Below are 13,468 nucleotides of genomic sequence, written 5' to 3'. Positions count from 1 at the left end.
AAGAAGCTGTTAATAGAATACAAACATTTAACAAACCTGCTTCTGAGTCATGATCCAATGTGGTCTGAGGAGGTTCCACGTTACTTGATTCTACATGCCCGACTCGGAAAGTGAATAAGCCAGGTTTATCAGAGTTGGTCCATCTAAAATTGAAATAATTGATGAGAACGATTTGAATGAGATGATAATGAAATTAAGTAATACTATCATTGATGTAGACAAGTATAGTGAAATAAGTAATAGTTCCGAATACAGTATCTTCAAATTTCTCATTCAATATATAGTTTATTCATTTTTGGACAGACAATTGGACAGAAGTGGGACAGTTCTCAAAAGGGAAATGTGATACATCTATATGTGTATCTATATTTACAATTTACTATATTTACATCTATATTTACAATCAAAACCCTGTTCTGGAAATTTTTCTACTTATAACATTTTTAAGAAGAGCAGTTTTGGGCAAAGCCTGTTGCTCTCTCCCAAACATAACTTTAATGATTCGTAATATTGTATTAATAAATGATTAAATATCAGAATGATGATTTCTGATTATGCATTAACGTACTCCTTGATGTTTTTAATTATGTCTATATGAAGCAAAAATTATTTTTCAATAAATTTTTATACACAATAGATATTGCCTCTACAAGACGATGCTGTAGAAAAAGTAGGTAGACCTACATCATGTTGAGTGTATAGTTGTATCCACGATGAATGTATAGTTACATACACTCATCAGTGTATCATAGTGTTACATCAGTGTACACTCATGTGTTAAATCTCAAGAGTGTAAGGTGATCTTTAGTGCAACGTGAATTTTCATCTGTTTGTCGAGTAAAGTTTAATTCTAATATTCTTTGTAGAGTAAAACCACAGAGAAACGATGGCATAAGAAGATATATCATGTTATAGGTCGTTTATGTTTCAAATTTCAAGCCGATTTTTGTTTACTCAAGTCGATTACTGTTGACTACTATCTATTATTACTATGCTGGCCGGGTGAGAGTGTAAAAACTGTACAGCATGAGAGACTACCAGCGTCACATAGCTTCAAGAAAAAAACTACTAGGACTATCGGCTTGAGTTGACAGCGAAATTTGGAACATAAACGCCATATACCATGGGATATCTTCTCATGCTATCTTGTTTTTGTTTCGCTAATTGAAGAGACTTTGAAAATCTCAATTTGTCAGCCATTTTCTCTTTGGTAAAACTTACTTGTCCAAATTCTTGATCTGATCAGTGCCGGAACCTTTCAAAGTGTAGGAGCGGCCATCCGTGGACACGAATCCGGCTTGAGCGCGGGCGTCGGGCAGACCGGATCCGAAGCCAGTGCCCTGGATCCACTGGATTCCGCTGTCCTTGTACAACAGCTGAACAAACGATTCATCCCCATCGCTTGCGATCACTACTTGGTACGTGTTCAACTGCGACAAAATACAATATAATCATCAGTTATTATTCAAATTCAAATGTGTTTGTTGAGAACAAATTGAAAGACATTATATTACACATCTATTGAGATTTGGATAGTTTCCAACTAGACTTTAAACAGTTCTAAATTTTAATTAACAATGATCAACGTGATGATAGTTTCCAGCTAGAGCAACTATAGTTTCCAACTGTGAGCACTTCTAAATTTTAATTAACAATGATCAACGTGATAATCAAAGTGATAATGATCATAGTGCAATGATCAACATTTGAGCTTCAAGGGTGCTCCAAATAAGCATGCAAAGCAATGAAGTTCCTTAGCAAACTAGAACCCTTTCACGGGCATATATTTTTAATTGAAATTCTGAAATATTGTAATATAAGCTACCCATACACTAGACATTCTTAGCACGGCATCTATATAATAATTTAGACATCTTCAATGGTCAAACTCCACTAGTCAGTCAAAGTTTAACATATTTTGAGATGTTTAAATAGGTCCTACAACGTAAATGTTAAGAACATAGATAATGATGTATGTGTGTAATAACAGCAATTCAATGTCCTGCGATGATTCAAAAAGACTATAATGGTGTTCCATATAGTTTGTTCTTATAATTAGTCCACGTTATGGTGGCAATATTCGATTAACATTGGTTTTGGTTCCTTGAAGTGTAATACGAGCCTAAATAAAGCAAAATATTGGAGTTGCTGCAGTATTCCAGATATTCTCACTCATTGTCTACTCTCTACTGTATTAATTTGTTAATAAATGTATTTAATCATTCAGAATTACATAACTTACAAAAAAGTACCACTGGCTTATAAGCCCAAAACGGTTCCAATTCTAATTTATACAACAGTCCAAATGTAGCTTGGTTATGTGTCACTTGACATTCTTCAATTAAACACTCAATTTACAATTCAAAACACACAAAAATCATTTTTAAATTGAAAAATACTTCTAAATTGAATTAAATCAATCACAATTAATAAGAAAATTCCAAACTTTGGAAAAACTATAAAATTTTGAGACCGAAAAGACATAAATGAACTGACTCGCTCTGTTATTTGGTATATCACAGTTGCTCAAGTGTAATACGAGCCTAAAAAAAGGAAAAAGTTAAAGTTACTGCTGTTATCCAGATATTCTCACTCATTGTCTACTCTCTAATGAATTAATTTGTTAATGAAGCAACAGACCTTGTCGGATCCCTGTTTGTAGTAGCCGACATCCAGCCAGGTGGTGATGAAAAGACTGGTGGCGGTGAACTGGTTGGCGAGGTTGGGGTAGAGCGAGCGAATGCTGTCGGATGCCTTGGCCAGCAGGTGAGGCGCCTGTGTCTCCCTATAGAACACACTGCCCGAGCCTCGCAGGTCCACGTTCGTGTAGAGCGGCGCAATCACCGGGTAGTCCAGCGGAAATTGAATGTTGAAAAACGTCGGGATGTCCGTCAGAAATGATAGCACACCGTTGCTGTTCACCTACAACACATTTTACAAAATGATTTTAAAATTAGAATTCAAACTCATTTTTCAGTAACAATTCATGGTCGACCATGTCGAAGGCTCGGGAGAGGTTACAGAAGAGACCAATGGCACTCTAAGACCCATCCAGAGCCCTCAGCACGCTCGTTACCACATCAAAAATTGCAGACTTCGTTGAGAAACCCTTTAGAATATCATACTGCTTCTCATGAAGTATGGAGTTACTTTCCAAAAATCTAGTAATCTGATTAAAAGCAGCGTTTTCAAAAATCTCAGAGAAAACAATCAGCAGTGCAACAGGGCGATAATTTTTAACATCTTTCTTATACAGTGGATTGATAATTGCAAATTTGAGTTTTATAAACACACCTATAGAGGGAGTACTGTTTTTTTTCTATAAAAGAATAGAATAGAATATTTTTTATTTTTTCAATACAGTACAGTCATATGGATCACAACTATACAATTGAACATTGTCAAGTACAAAAACAATCTCTTCAATATTTAACATAATACATAAAAATATAGATATAGCCTATATGATGTCATACATAATTGTTACATAAAAATTTATTTACTTCTTATTACTTATTATTTACTTATTAAAAACTTCTTTCAACAAGGAACTCATAAAGATAACCTACCTATGTATAACATATTATACCTAATTGCTCACAAAATAGTTAAGTTTGTTAAAATTCGTTACAAATATTCAATGTATCCATTAGCTGCAGAGATGACATTTTGCAACTTTGCTGATCATTCCAAACTCTGTTTTAGGTGCATTTTCATGAAATTTAGTTTTTTGAATCACTGTACTGAGTATTTGATTTTATGATGCTAAGCCATATATCTTTAGAAATAATGGCATTTATTTAGAAACACTCTGTATTATATATTATTAAGATACATCCATTTTACTCCTGAATCACTCTTTATTATAGATTATTATGATAGAACAATTTCACTCCTTAGAGGTGATGATTGAACATCTTCCTTTTCAGAAGTAGGTATGGAGTCTGAAATACATTGATTTTTATTTTCGGCGTTGCTCTTGGAATCCATTTCACTCCTGAAACAGAGAATCATCAGCCTCCTACTGATGAGTGAAAAATCTGGAATGGATTCCAAGAGAAACGCGAAAAAAGATGAATATGTCATATTTACAGTGGATTAAATGTCGTAACAAATCATTTATTGGTTTTAATAGTCATGAGGTGACATTTTATCTGAAATTGAAGAAAGTAATTTCTTAATTTTCATTCATCTATCTCTAATTCTAGTATAGTAATTTGCGTTTATGGTAAAAGCTCTTACTATATAATATCAGTTCACAATACATCAAATTGGAGTATATTCTTTTTGGGTATTTCACAGAATGAAAATGATCGTGATTTATTGTCACATTAGTTACAATAAATCGATAAATCATAAATCGAGTGCCAATTAATTGTTTCGATTAATGAAGAATATTGAATGTTATATTCTGTAATTTATGTGATAGTAATCAGGTTCAAATGTGCAGATTTATTACAGAGACCATGAAACTAAATATGATCGATGGAATATTGATTGACAAGAAGAAAGTGATTTTTCTCAGTTCAGTGTCAAATTTCTCAAGGATCTTGATTAGATTGTTAGCTATGAAAGACGTTCATTATTATTGTAGGGGAGAATCACGTCAACTAGGAATACAGTAGAAGCCTATAGGGTGAGTGACCTAACAGTGCAAGTTCATTACATCTCATCATCTAATAGTAGCGCACCGGATATCTGAAGCCCTTTGAACTCTTCCAATATTAGATTTATGATAAATAAGTGTTGGGAGCGTTATAGTGTGAAAGCATTGCATTTTGAAAAGAATGTGATGTGTTTAAGAATGTCTTATCAACAATTTTTTAACTCAGCTATTATTATTGCATATTCAACAAAGTTGAAGGAAAATTTACTAAGCACTATACTATTTAGGTGCATTATTTTCAATTTATTTCCAGTTTCTGGGAGAGCATGGTTACATTTCGATCAAGAATTGCCGAAATAAATTTCAGGGCAAGTAAGGCAATAGGTATAGAATAAGTTGAGAAGCAATATTACTAAATTTCATGAACAATTTTACCATCCATAAATTAAAAAACACCTATTTTTACTGGAGTTTGTGTTATTTATTATCACCTATACGTACTACGTATTTATATCATCTTTCGATCCATCATCAATGCAAGAAGTGAATAGATTTAATTTTGTATCTATTTTGAGACAAATGTTTGTCAAGTTTTTTAAAGAGAATGTCATGAGTTTGTCAAGGTATTTTTGGATTTGGAGAAAGGGATTAGAGTGCAGGAGAATTTCTACAAAAATAACTTTTCCTCTTGCTGCCAGAATACATAGAACGTGAATCCATCACACGTGCACAAAACTTCATCTCAACATTTATTTATTGCTTGCAGTCTCTCTTCATTTTTTGTGCAGTATTTAAAAACAAATCGTAGCATTTCAACATAATAAAAAGGAGGAAAGAAAGCAAATATAAATATTTGGTAAAGTTTTCGTATGAATTACTCCTATATTAGAAGATAGTATTGAGTCAATACTATTTCTATTGACATTACTTTATCAAGAGAATGGAAGTTGTATTGTGATTATTATTATATAGTGTATATCCAATTTCAATATGTTTGTATTTGTATTTCACATCAATACAGTTCAATGAAAATAAATTTAAGTGCAATTCAAGATATATAACTGTGCACTTGTTATCTTTAAAAATACGGTAAGAATGATGTTTTGATTTTTCAACATTTTATTTAATTTTGTTTGTTCTTCTAAGGATCTATTTTTACTGATCTCAGAATGTTTATTTTCACTTGAAGCTCTGTTAGGCAAAACAGAGATTTAATTTTTTCCACTAAACTCCTTTTAAAAGCATGTTTAGCAAGGAATGACACTAGGCACTTGAATCCATATATGATATTGAAATAATTAAAAATATATTGTCATAATTATCTATAATTTATTATATCGATACTGTTTTTCAGGTAATGAATTTAATTTTCTAAATTAGTTTAATCTAGTTTTTATTCAATTCTAAGTGCGATATAATGAGTTAATCATAATTTATTATGAAAAATTCGGATCAACAGTGGGGACAGTGTAAGTTAAATGTGATCTATCTATTCTATAAAGTATTACTTTAATATTTGTCATTCCTTTATTTGGATCTTTGTTGAACCTTCTCCATTCTATCCTCCTTCCAATTCCATTCTGAGAGTTATCCCAAAAATAATGCAAAATCTATATTTTTCATCAATCCGAATAAAATCTATGTTGGGGTATTTAGAATCGCATCCTTTGCATATCAGTCTTCTGAGGTACCCTATCTACAGCTCAATTTCTTCAACAAGACGCAACGATAGATCCAGGGAGACAATTCGATGGGGACTTTGAGGAGTCTGCAATACTCCCCATGAGAGGCGTGGGCCCGGGCAGAGTTTTTTTCAATTTAAATGCCCATAGTAGTACCGGTATCTACAAAAAAATTATCAACATGGTTTGAAGCATGTAAATAGAAAAATAGCTAAGTTGTAATATATTGAGTACGAATAATTTTTTCGGCGTCGGGTAATCGAATTTTCAAAATTTAATTGGGGAAGCTCCCTTCCCTCTTCAACCCCCCCCCTCCCCAAGTTGGCCAAACAACGAAACCGTATTTTTCAAAATTTAGTTGGGGGGGAAGCTTCTCTCCCTCTTCAACCCCCCCACTTGTTGTCAAACAACGGAACCCTATATACACTTGTTTTATATTATTAGATATTAAAAGTTTTGAGCTTAATCCATTTTTATAAATTTAATCAGGAATTTATTGAGAAATTTTAATAATATATCTTGAATTTTTATAGGTCCGTCCACGACTTATTCAAATGAGTCATTAATTTGTATTCAGGTGATATTATCCGATATCATCCAATATAAAATATATTATCCAATAATATATAAATATAATAATAATAAATAATATATTGTCCAATATAAAATTTGATATGAATAATAATCCGCAAATCAAAACATTAAAACATTGTTAATGACGATGAATGAATAAATGAGCTCTATAGACAAATAAACAAGAACAATAGAATTAATTTGATAAGATTTTCACCATATAGCCTACTGTATGACACTAAACACAATAAATTGTTCAATTTAATGTTAATGATAATTTTATGATTTGTAGTATTTGATTTAACACCATGCACTGGATAAAAGCGGTACTCACAAAAATCGAGCTGAACAGTTCACCATAGAAACGTATAGGAGTTTTCAGAAAAATTTCAAGACTCGAAACATCATCGGCTTTATCTAGAGAAGCGTCTTCGTTGCCATATCCATGTGGGTAGAATTCGTCAATGGACAATGCTGGACACAGAAGTAAACTATTGAGTAAGATGAAAACAACGAACAGAGTGCGAACGGACAGATTCATTTTAAAATCAACAAACGTGAACATTTTTGAAGCGAGTAGAAAATGGTCGTCGAATCGAGTGGATGGCAGTGAATGCAGCGAGAGGTGGCTCCAGTCAGAGGAATGCACCACCAGACGAGCGCATCCTAACTGTTCTTCGGCTCATAACAAAATAACAATGTATCTGTCTCTCTGCGGCTCCCTTTGATTATTCGTGAGGCCCGCTAGTCAATGGACCCAAAACAAAATTTCCCTACTTCGGTAGAAATTTCCCTTTCAAGCCGCATCCAGCGACCCTCACCATCAGCACAAATTTCCCTTTCTCCCTGCATCCCGATACACAATTATTTATATAGCTATATAACCTACATCTAAATTCTACCCCTTCAAGTAAAAACCTAGTGGAGCGGCTAAGGTAGAGTCAAGAGTGTAGCAGAGAAGGTGGCTGAGTGTTGAGAATTAATAATGTATGTGTACAGAATTTATAGTCTAATGTAGCCTGTATGTAGATTAATAAGTTATGATGCAATGTTGAGAATATAATGCATATATCTAAATGTCTCTGCTTTCTTCCAACTTCTAGCACGGAGTAAATAACTACTATACTTAATGAGTCTTAGCTCTTCCTTCTGTGCTTCTACTCTATCTTCGCGATCCATTATGTTCTGACACGTTTCAATGAATGCATGCATTATTTTCCGAAACTCTCAGTCACATTTTGTGATATCCTCTACCTACTTCACTCCATGGTTTGGAACCTTTACCACAGTTTCCAATATTAAACAAGCTCTAGATAATTATATAATACTCATTGACTAAAGTTTCACAAGAGAAGATTGAACTACCTAGGTACCTAGATCTGTAGCTTAAAATTCTTTAAATTCATTTACTGGTTTTTAAGACCCACAGAAATGACAATTCATCAAAGACGTAAATTCTAAAATTTTTATGTGCCATTGATTATGTCATAGAGGTCCCAACATAGAAATGACAGTTCATCAGAGATGTAAATTCTAAAATGTTGATGTACCATCAAGTCTAATGTCATTGATGTATTTAATAAATTAGCTTCATGTAAGGCTTATAATAAATGCATCACACCTGTGAATGGAATGTACAAAATTGTTCGTAGATTAATCTTCAAATTGACAAGAATCAATTATGTTGGTGTATTATCAAATCATTTCAATTAGTCTATATTTTGATTCTGATATAGCCTAATAATTATATTATTGAGTGTTAGTAATAGAAGTGAAGAGTAGCGAACTATTTTATATATTCAAATGAAAAACTCTTAATTTTTATTTCAAGTTGAATTTATTTAACAAATCAATATATTTTTCAAACTCTAATTTATTTCTATGTATTAAAAATACATTAAAATGCAAATAGCACTAACATAAAAATTCACTATTTTTAAACAAAATACTATACAAGTAGAATATAATACTAACTAAAATGTAAAATACAATTTTTTACTCTAATGATTCCTGTAATTTAACTAATATTGAACATATCCATGAGAAAATTATCAATTTTCAACTGGAGAAGATTGTTAGTCAATAACTTTCTTGCTTTCATAAGAATTCGAAGAAACAAACAGCTCATAACATCTAATATTTGGTATTCAACATAATTTGTGTGCGGCTTAAGGATAGAAATATCCATATTCGGAAAAAAATATAGAAAGGTGAAATGAATAAGAGTTTCCACTAACATGTAGAACTGAAAATATCTTATTCATTTCACCTCAATATGGACTAATTGTGTATCTAGTCTATAGTGTGAATTATAAAAATTTATACCGACTACTCAACTGAAAATACTAAAGATGAGATAATATTATCCATAATGTGCATAACTGAATAAGGCACCACTTTACTTCAAATCATCATTATTTTCTCCACTCTTGATAACCTATTGAGATGGTAGGCTAGTTGAAGTTGACCTTCTCTTCTTGATAATACCATAGTAATAAATAATTATTCAATGTTCCATGAATGTAATGATGATAAAAGATTCATTCATACAAGGCAAAAGTCTAGTATTATTTATAATGTTTTTCCCATCTCAGAAATTGTTGAAGAAGAGACAGCTAAGAGTATTTTTTTTTGAAAAAAATCTTATTCCATTTGACGCTCTACAATATTTATGATAAATGCAATATTTAGCTATTTAGATCATTGATCAATTCTTCTCCATTAACTTTGATTCACGAACTAAGATTTGATCTTTTCGTAAATAATTTGAGAAATTTGTGTTTATTGAATCACACTTGAAAAAAATGGTGTGAGCAAAGAAGAAACATGAGAGCTCCTCTCCCATCACATTATCTAAATATAGTTTTTTTTTTAAATCAATTTTAAATTGTGATCATTGTTTTCTAGAAGGCAAAGTAGGTACCAAAGTTAAAGGATGTGTTTCGATGTTTTCTAATCACAAAGTACATTTTTAAGTACTTGGTCAGAGCTTGATATCTTTTTTGGCTATCAATTGCGATTTTTTTTTGGATTGAATAGAATGTCACAAAAGATCTCATTATCTTGAAAATATATTGAATTAAATTAATCAGAATCCCAAGAAAAAAAATCATTATTTTATTGTTTTATGGAACGATGGAGGTATTCCCAGATCTAGACATTAAATATGTCGTATATCATATTGATAATGGATTATTCATGTCATGACACATACAATTTTCGGGGAAAAATATTTCATAATGGAAAAAAATTCATTAACAGCGATATCAAATTAGTTTTCATCTGGTAGAATTGTCTCTTTCAAAGACAATTTTTAGGCGAAACTCAATATTTCCTGTAACCCATTTTTATCTAACATTCCTTATAATTTCGTTGAGCCACAATGCTCTACAATGTCACTTGTCATATGTGTATATTTCATTGTTGTATATGTCAATGTCATTTCGTTGTCAATTTAAATATTTAATATTTCAAAATGATCAATTGAATAATTCATTTTTACAAACATTTATTGAAATTATCAAGGACAGAATACCCTCACAGGAGATTCCCAAACTATTATTCTTCAGTATTTGAATAAGACCCAACATCACATTGGGTATTCAATTTCACACGATTTAGAATAGCTTTTAGTTCAAAAATATGTTAAATAAGATAATACATCGATTATAAAGAGATTAGTCTACAACAAATAAAATTAAATTTTATAAATCATGAAAATATTGAAATTACTAAACTAATGTGAAAAAACACATTTAACATCAGAAATTTGTAATACAGCATCCTATTAATTTTGAAAACGGCAAAGCCGCTCAAGTGGCTAAATTACTTCCAGAATAGAATAATTCAATTTTTCAGGAAAATAATGAATAAAATAATCAAATTTTGTATCAATTTGTATAACTTTTGAAATGAACTGCTTCTATGTAATTCAAGATAAGAGATATATGCAATATTTTAATACATTATCGTGTTATAATATTATTATAAACACAAATTAGTGTTTAATCTTTCAAAACTTGAGATTCATTGTCCTTGACAAGTTTTATTTATTCCAAATAAACGAAGTTGAACTACAATTAGTTATAACATTTTAGGTATGTATTGAATTAGGACAACAGGCTGGGTCACCAGAGGGACACGAAGCATAGAAGTACTTATTTATTTGATGAAAAGGCTAAGTTAGGACAGTAATGTCCACTCTACCACTCTATCGACGAAGTGGCCTAGCGGATCGGGGGTAATAGTTATTATTACACTAGGGACAACCACCGAAACAACAGTTTTTGGCGGCCGACTGGTGTTTCACTAGGGACGCCAACCTGGCCTCCGCTGAGACACTGGCATTGGTGTCCCAGCTTGATATACTCATGGTCGCCACTGGTGGCTCTCTGGTGTCCCACTTGCAACTCAGCCGGGTGTCCTAATGTAATAAGGAACTCATGGTTCGGTATGTCAAATTAACCATGATTTTAATAAAAACAAAATGAATAAAACAAGGATATACACTCACCATAGACTTTCTAACATCGTATTGATCAACTTCTTCCAATTCTCTCATTATCTTTTTCGATCGACATCTGAGTAAACCGTTCATCCAGGCGTTTCTTCATTGACTAATAACTTACATTTAGTTTGTAGTATACATGATGAGCTCGGTTTTGTTTCTGCTAAGACTGAATTCATGATGAAAACTAGGTTATTATTGTCAGCAATTCCTCTTGCAAAAACATCTTCTGGGCACTACTATTAATACTCAGGGATCCCCATATGATATTCTAACAAGAGAAACGCCAGTTTCCTAGTTAGTGATGCTCAAGCACAATCGGGTCCTCTCGCTTAGATAAATGGATCTGCAGGCTTAATACTCTTTGAAGAAAAGTAATCTGAAGTGAAGTGTACTTCCTCTTGGTTGAACATTTGCCAAAAAGGCCATTTTTGTCAAATATTCAATAAAGAGAAAAGCGGTTACCGTAAAGTAAGTGGAAGTTGAGGAGAATTTGCCCTGAAAAATAAAAGAGATGTATATTCGAATAGGATAGTAAGTATAGATCTATAATGAATAATAGAGGTCACGAGCTTAGTTGTGACTCCTGACCACTCAAACGTGGAAAGTAAGTGTAGTGGGACCATTTGTCTTACTCGCACATATCATTCATCTCTCTCATTATGCACCATACATAACATTGGATAACATGCATAGTATAATACTGTTCTGATGTCATGAATTTGGGACTTACAATGGCAAGCGCTTTAGCCTGGACAATCCACAAGTCTTCAATTTGCAAAAACGTCTTGGGAGGGGGGGGGGTCATGTAGAAGATTGCTCACATCATTCCCTTTCCAAGTCATGCTGGTTGATAGTTGATACTCTGATTTCCCCACATTTCAAGTTCTGTGACCCTATACCGTAACTCTTGACAGGATTTTCCAACTCTTACAGAAGATGCAGCACACACATGGTTACTGTGTTAACTTCATCTTTTACTTTAGACAAATTGAACATGTAACTAGATACTTAAACAACATTCATACTTATACTTACCAATACTTCTCTTTCAAGTCATGACAAGAGATCTGAATTGACTGTGTCTGAAAGTGGGCTTGACTTGGTCCTTGTCGTGAGGATGACATAATATATGAGTTATGTCAATAATATTTACTTAAAAATTAAAATAGTTAACCATTTTAACAAATTACCCATTTTTTTCAAATTACTGCAGTGTACTGGCCTCTTAGCCTTTTATTAGTCTCCTGTCTTAGGAATCAGTGGGTAACCAGAAAGATACCATTTGGTGTCCGAGTATTATCAACCAAAAAGGCGTCACAAGTTAGACCCGCCGTGTCAATAAAGACTGGTGACCTGTCGCTGGGATCTGGCAACCATAATGTAAACTGTGTAATAAGTGCAATAAGAGCTTACGACCTCCCCCACCAAAAAATCACGGATACTCAGCAAACCACTGGTAGCCGAGACTGGTGGCTTAGGGCGCTTCTCAGCTGGAAAAACAATAACAAGAAAAATACTTAGTGCCGGTTGTACAGAAACAGGTTAAATTTTAATCGTTATTAATTCCACGAGAGCCAATCAGAGATCAAAAGGGTGTATCTTTTAATAATTTACTAATAAATATTTTAATTTTCTTATCATTATTTTGTATTTTACCAGAAAATATAAAAAAACATAACCTACAAGCGGATGATGGAAGCAGATTAACTGCAAGCTAATAATATTATTATGGATGTTTGTTACACAAACTCAATTTCAAAAATCTGATTTAGAATCAGTTAGATTTGATTGAATGAATTTTAAAAGCTTTACAGTTATTTAATAAATTAAAGAGCCAAAAGAGACATCTCTGAAAACTTACCGACATCCAAAAACAGCGTGGCAGACGACAAGCGATATTTTGCATTTTGAAAAAGGAGCGAAAAGCGGGAACTGCCTAACTGGCATTGGTTTGATTATAGGGATACAACGATATCAATTTATTGAGTTGTTCAATTAAAACATAATATTATTGCTGTTAAAATTTTCTAAATATTATTTCTTATCAAGCTTTGATTTATTATAAAGTCATAGAAATCAATATCAAGCAGCTGATAA

The 13,468-nt window shown here is 32.5% G+C and overlaps 1 protein-coding gene and 1 long non-coding RNA gene across 2 annotated transcripts in view; both read right to left on the bottom strand.

Annotated features, from left to right (window-relative positions):
* The window catches only part of LOC111043458 (nidogen), a 35,321-nt gene extending 27,735 nt beyond the window's left edge, over positions 1-7,586 (bottom strand). Inside the window, exons 1-4 of the mRNA XM_039429343.1 lie at positions 7,196-7,586; positions 2,641-2,922; positions 1,222-1,430; positions 37-143 (exon numbers count right to left, since the gene is read on the bottom strand). Coding sequence (XP_039285277.1) covers positions 37-143; positions 1,222-1,430; positions 2,641-2,922; positions 7,196-7,426 — 829 coding nt within the window. The 5' untranslated portion in view covers positions 7,427-7,586. The remainder of the gene's footprint in view (positions 1-36; positions 144-1,221; positions 1,431-2,640; positions 2,923-7,195) is intronic.
* A 1,910-nt stretch (positions 7,587-9,496) lies between these two features.
* LOC120351701 lies at positions 9,497-13,437 on the bottom strand. Its single transcript, XR_005571480.1, has 3 exons — positions 13,233-13,437; positions 12,562-12,861; positions 9,497-11,866 (listed from the first exon to the last, which is right to left on the bottom strand). It is a non-coding gene; the product is annotated as an uncharacterized LOC120351701 (long non-coding RNA).
* Between the last annotated feature and the right edge of the window lie 31 nt (positions 13,438-13,468).

The sequence above is a fragment of the Nilaparvata lugens genome, chromosome 5 (assembly GCF_014356525.2).
Source record: "Nilaparvata lugens isolate BPH chromosome 5, ASM1435652v1, whole genome shotgun sequence".
Taxonomy (NCBI): domain Eukaryota; kingdom Metazoa; phylum Arthropoda; class Insecta; order Hemiptera; family Delphacidae; genus Nilaparvata; species Nilaparvata lugens.
This window is presented reverse-complemented; position numbering and strand designations above follow the sequence as displayed.